At 46.5% G+C, this 6422-nt stretch overlaps 1 protein-coding gene across 1 annotated transcript in view; it reads right to left on the minus strand.

Annotated features, from left to right (window-relative positions):
- Positions 1 to 6422, minus strand: part of MYOM2 (myomesin 2) — a 100511-nt gene that overhangs the window by 27074 nt on the left and 67015 nt on the right. The window contains 2 exon segments of the mRNA XM_017887852.1: positions 1281 to 1340; positions 1453 to 1597. Coding sequence (XP_017743341.1) covers positions 1281 to 1340; positions 1453 to 1597 — 205 coding nt within the window.

Here is a 6422-nt window from a genome sequence, read left to right on the forward strand (position 1 = left end):
AATAGCCTCTACTGCCTTCTCTACATTTCAAAGCCAAATGATGCCCCTGCCTCCTCCACCTCCATTCTTTATTCTTTTTCATTAAAAATGCTGAATTCTGTCTGGACATTAAAGCTAGAGGCACGCTTTCTTCATCACTCATGGCTATAAAGTGGGTTCCTTTCCCATGCAGTTGGTAAGCCCCATGTATCTACGAGATGCTCAGCCACATAAGAAATGTTAGGAATTCGACAAACAACGGAAGAGCCGGCCTGTCCTCTGAGTGCAGGGTAACATCCAGCCCCTCACAAAGGCTCAGAGCTGGCAAAAGGAACAGCCAGGGCCCCTACAGTCAGGGAAGGCCACAGCGGGAGGCCACAGGGAGATAGGAAGACCCACTTTGGACTTGGGATTGGAAAGACCTCAAGAGAGACAAGACCACAGAGACAGGCATGGATGCCCAAGAAGGGGCAAGGTGAAGAAATCAGTCCGGCCCATCCAGGAAGTTGTCCCCATGGTGGGAAATAAGATCTGGTTAAGCGGTGGGTGCAGATTGTGGAAAGCCTGCGTTTATCTGGTGCATGCTTTATGGGGCTCTTAAAGTGTTTTATGCAAAGGGGCGCCTAAAAGAAATAAGTGTATCGGAAGAACCACCTCCCAGCAGCGTATAGAAGAGAGTAGTTAGTCAGCAAGTCAGCCACAGATCCTGGTTAGACTGATGGTTTCTTTGACTTAAGATAGTAACGGGAAATGTGAACATTAAACAGACGAGTCTGGGGCTTTTAAAGGTAGAAGCATTTTTTAAAATGCAGGCAAAATACATGTAAAGGACAAAGAACAGAAAACTATACACATTTCTAGTGCTAAGAAATGGCAATGGTCTAACTTTTCTTTTTTTTTTTTTTCTTTTTTTGAGACAAGGTCTCACCTGTTGCCCAGGCTGAAGTGCAGTGGCGTGATCATAGCTCACTCCAGCTTCCACCTTGGAATCAAGCTAGGACTACAGGCATGCGCCAACATGCCCAGCTTCTTTTGATTTTTTTTTTTTTTTTTTAAGACAGGTTCTGCTTGTGTTGCTCAGGCTGGTTTTGAACTCCCAGGCTCTGGTAATCCTCCCACCTCAGCCTCCCAAAGTACTGGGATTACGAGCGTAAGCCACCATGCCTGGCCTGGCCTAACCTTTAATCATTTAGAACAGCCTTTAGGGTCGCTTGGGATCACGTAGGATCTGCTTCTGACAAATACTCCAATCGTAAGTCTTTGCTTTATGCTGGGGGCAGGGGAGCAGGTCAGTGACTCACCTTGTTTCCTGAGAAATTCTTTCCTTTGAAACTCAGCCTCTTCCAGCACAGTCCTGAATGCTAAATTCAATATTTAAAAAAAAAATACATATGAAACATGTTTGCTTCTCTCCAAAAGAATTTCATTTGAATTATCTTTTATGGACATATGGAAATATTCGATATAGCATACCATCTCCAATAAGGACTAGAGAAGACTGACTTTTGGCTTTTCCATCATGAATCTGCACAGTGTAGGTCCCCTCATTTTCAATAGTAAATCGATCCATCACCATCTCAATAATGCCAGTAGCTTTGTCACATTTAATTCTGTGTATCTGCAAGCAAAACAAGGGAAATGGAGAATTATACAAGGAAATCTCTCCTAGTTTTCCCTCTCAGCATTTAACAATTACATCAGCCATGAGATCTTAAGGGATTATGACAGGAAGAAACCAAAATGAAATTTTATCAAGGAAACCTCCCGGTGAACAAGGATCAAACTTGTGGGTATGAGCTGTCACTCAGTGACAAAGCCTGGCTGCGTGAGGAGATCTGAGAGTCCAAACCAGGTACCTTCTAGGCAGACTCCACACCTACCCAAGAATGAGTTACTAACGTGAAGCAGATAAAATTCACAGGAGAAAATAAAATGATATGCAATTGATATGAATTATAACGATCACCAGCTGATGACAAAATCCCACATGGATAGTGGCAACAGGCAATCTCCACAGCCACTGTCAGCTTCAGTTCCTGAGACACAGCACCCACAAGCCCCAACCTGCTGCTGTCCATTAGGATGCAGGGGTTTCAGGTGAGGAAAGGATAAATGGACCTCCAACAGGTGTTGACTTTTTTAATCACTTTTGATTTTTTATTTTTTAAATGTTTCACTTTATTCTACAGTACATGCACAGATATATATGAACACATTTTATTTAGGTAATCCTACAAGTTGAAGAACAAGTGTTTCTCTAACACACAGATGCATTGAGCAAATCTGATCATTTTTTTCCCTCAGATTTTGTGATGTTTATTTATTAAATTTTTAACTTCACTAAAACCATTTTCCCTACCTGTATTAATGCTTATTTCTCTTTATTTCTCTTTTTTATATTTTATTTTTATTTTTTATTTTTTGTTGGTTTCCTTATTTGGGGTTTGATATTTTACCTTTTGTGCTTGATAATTATTAAAATTATTATAAATTAATATTAGTAGTTAAATTTCACTTTTTCACTTAAATAACTCTAATTCTAATGGAACCTTTCAAAACATCAATCAGTCTGTGTAATTTTTAGAACTGTTTCAAACCAATTTCATATGGTATTGGTCTTTGCCAATATATGTTCTTAATATATTCAACCATCTCTTCTTTGTAATTCTGAAAACAAGTTTTCCTTTGTAACACTATATAAATGTCACATCCCTGTGGTCCCAGCTACAGAGGAGGCTGGGGCAGGAGGATCGTTTGGGCGACAGAGAAAGACCCTGTCTCAAAAAAATAAAAAGAAATTTTGTTGGGCTGGGTGCAGTGGCTCACACCTATAATCCCAGCACTTTGGGAGGCCAAGGCGGGCAGATCACCTGAGGTCAGGAGTTCCAGACCAGCCTGGCCAACATAGTGAAACCCCATCTCTACTAAAAATACAAGAATTAGCCAGGCATGGTGGCACATGCCTGTAATCCCAGCTACTCAGAAGGCTGAGGCATGAGAATCGCTTGAACTCAGGAGGCAGAGGTTGCAGTGAGCCGAGATCACGCCACTGCACTCCAGCCTGGGCAACAGAGTGAGACTCTGTCTCAGAAAAAGGGGGAAAAAAGAAATTTTGTCATATATAGTGCATACGACCAAACTACAAACATTTGCCCACACAATTCTCCCTTCCTGCCTGCAGTGCAGCTGTCTTATTGCTAAGATGGGAGAAAGATTGGGAGGGGAGGCTGTTGGTTGCTCTGAGAACATTAAACTGCATCGCTTCATGATTTCTAGGTTTTACTGTATGACAGGAACAGTCCACAGAAGCCTGGACTACCTGCCTCTCTGCTGCTTTGGGGATGAATGTAGGGATACATTTCATGCCTTGGAGTTCCCCGAGGGCCATGCCCCACAGTTCTGAGCTCACAGGCCTCTCTGCAACCGTGCAGCAGCTTCTGCCCATCCTTGCCGTGGCCACCTCACCCGAATGCAGCCCTTGTGACTGGCTCCAAGGGAGACTTCCCTGATGTCTCGGGGTGAGGCTTGGTGTTTTCTGGGGTTTCCACAGCTGTGCCTCCCCTCCCCCAGCAGCACCCTGCCCTCGGGAGCACCCTCCCCGGCCTACCTATCCTCCTGCCGTCTGTCTCGCTAGACATTGAGCCCCTGAGAGCAGGCACAGCCTTACTCATCCCTGCAGCCTCACGCCATGCCTAGCATCATGCCTGGCAGTGAGAAACACAAAACACACATCCGTCGAGGTTCTGATGAGAAAGTCAGCTGGAGGGGGCTTAACTCATCCTGCCATCCGTGGTGTTGAGGTGGCTGTGGTGTCTGACACTACTGAGTGACACTGAACAATTTTAGAAGATAACTATCCTTCTAGGTGAGAGCCCACGGACGTGGTCAGGACCAGAGCGTCCTTCCCAGTGCAGACCCAGGAAGCCTTCTTGATCAACTGAGACCTTCCCCACCAGATCAGTCATTGGCTGAAACTACAAACCTGCCGCAGCCGGTCCTTCCTCCATCCCTGGCTGCACCTGTCACCTCCCTTCCTTCAACAGCTAACCCCCTGCACCACCCTCTTTGACCTCCCTGCCCTGGTGCAGCCACACCTTGGGCACAGAAGCCCCAACCCAGGCAGCATCTGGGGTAGAGGCCTCCCAAGGCCATCGCCTGCTCCCAGCTCACCTTCCCATGCCTCTGCTCGCTCAGCGTTTGGGATGCGCTAAGATACTGAAAGGTTTTATGGCTGCTAGTGGATTGCATTGTACTCCACCTGGATGATACAATGTCTGACATTGAGCAGGGTCTTGACAGTAGAAGGACCACATCCCAGTGTGTGACTCGTCCTAAATGCAGCAGTAATGCAGGGCAGAACGGCGTTCAGGACATCCAATGTCCAATGTGGGACTCGCCCCAGCCATGCCACCGTAGAATCACGGGAGTCTGGATGCCCGGCCTCGGCGTCCTCATGCCCAGAATTAGCAATACGGCAGTCTCAGCTGCTGTCAATATTTTCTGCAGCTCTTCATCTACCTTTGGATTGATCCCAGCTGGAATTGGGGCAAAGGCTTTGCAGCCTGAATAATTATCTTACCCAGGATCCAGAGAGGCTCTTGGAGCCTCATGAGCAAAACAAAACACTAATAGTCTGTGGCGCTCAGCAAATGTGGCAGCAAAGGAGACTCTGTCAGCCCTTAGAACCACACTCCTCTTACAACCCTTGCCATAGCAGCAATACTAGAGAATTTCTATCTGCAGGTGACAACGTAAGTTTAGCCAGAAAATCAGCAACCTCCTTCTGATAAATCACATGCATTTGTTTTCACAATGTTCTTTCTGAGTTTACATTTCTGTTTTGATATTGCAAATGCCAGTGCCACCAGAGAGGCTTTAGAAGAGGAATATTAGCAAACTAGCCACTTGGTTCAGTTTCTCTCTCTGTTCATTTTCTTCAGCATTGTTTCTAAGTTCTTCTGCCTGACATTCAAAGCCTGTATCTTCTGACCCATTCCATTCCCAACAATATTTCCTAAGATCACTCAGGCAAACAGCCCCCTCCGTTGAGCCCACCCCTCCACTTCCCTGTGTCCCTATTCCCTGATCATTCCTGGCTCTCTGTGCACTTGAGCGGCTTGGAATGTATCATTCTCTCCCTCCCATCCCCAACCCCCACCCCTTGACCCCCGATTTCTACCTCCTTGACACCCATTTCAATAACCCTCTACCCTTGAAATCCTTCCTGACTACTTCAGCCTCTTCAACTCTCTGCCTTCTCTGAATCCTGAGAGTGTTTACTGCACTGTTTTAATAGAACCTGGGTTCTATCTTTCTTCTCTGTCCTCCTCTCCTTGAAGGTGTATTTCTTTGACCCATGACAGTCTCTGTAAGGGCAGCTTCACATCTGAATGTCCCTGCTGGTGCGTTGGCCAAGCGGATATTCACCAGGTGACGTACAGGATAGGTGCTGCCATCCACTGGGAAAGGAAGAGGACCGCCCAGGCTCCCAACAGCTCCCAGGGATGCTGCAATTGTTGCTTCATTGAATCTGACTTTCAGGGTTTACGTGAATAAAGTCTGCTCCACTCCTACCCCAGGTTTTGATTTCCCATAAACACAAAAATCACCTTCACAATTAGAAATTCCAGTATTATATCAGAGATGTAGACCACACAACGTATACTGTGTAAGATCACTGAGACTTTTTCTAAACAGAAAACTGGCACAGGAAATTGGTACACCTAAAATGATAGAAAGAGACAGAAATGGATGGGAAGGCATGACCTCAGACTGTTTTTGAGGGAGGGAGATTATTTTAAGAAATGGCGGCCGGGCGCGGTGGCTCAAGCCTGTAATCCCAGCACTTTGGGAGGCCGAGACGGGTGGATCACGAGGTCAGGAGATCGAGACCATCCTGGCTAACATGGTGAAACCCCGTCTCTACTAAAAAAATACAAAAAAAAACTAGCCGGGCGCGGTGGCGGGCGCCTGTAGTCCCAGCTACTCGGGAGGCTGAGGCAGGAGAATGGCGTAAACCCAGGAGGCGGAGCTTGCAGTGAGTGGATATCGCGCCACCACTCCAGCCTGGGTGACAGCGTGAGACTCCTTCCAAAAAAAAAAAAAAAAAGAAAAGAAAAGAAATGGCTCAGCTGGGCGCGGTGGCTCATGCCTGTAATCCCAGCACTTTGGGAGGCTGAGACGGGTGGATCACGAGGTCAGGAGATCGAGACCATCCTGGCTAACACGGTGAAACCCCGTCTCTACTAAAAAAATACAAAAAAAAACTAGCCGGGCGCGGTGGCGGGCGCCTGTAGTCTCAGCTACTCGGGAGGCAGGAGAATGGCGTGAACCCAGGAAGCGGAGCTTGCAGTGAGTGGAGATCGCACCACTGCACAGCAGCCTGGGTGACAGAGCAAGACTCCGTCTCAAAAAAAAAAAAAAAAAAAAAAAAGGAAAGGCTC

This window comes from Rhinopithecus bieti, unplaced genomic scaffold (assembly GCF_001698545.2).
Source record: "Rhinopithecus bieti isolate Rb0 unplaced genomic scaffold, ASM169854v2 scaffold_15838, whole genome shotgun sequence".
Lineage (NCBI taxonomy): Eukaryota > Metazoa > Chordata > Mammalia > Primates > Cercopithecidae > Rhinopithecus > Rhinopithecus bieti.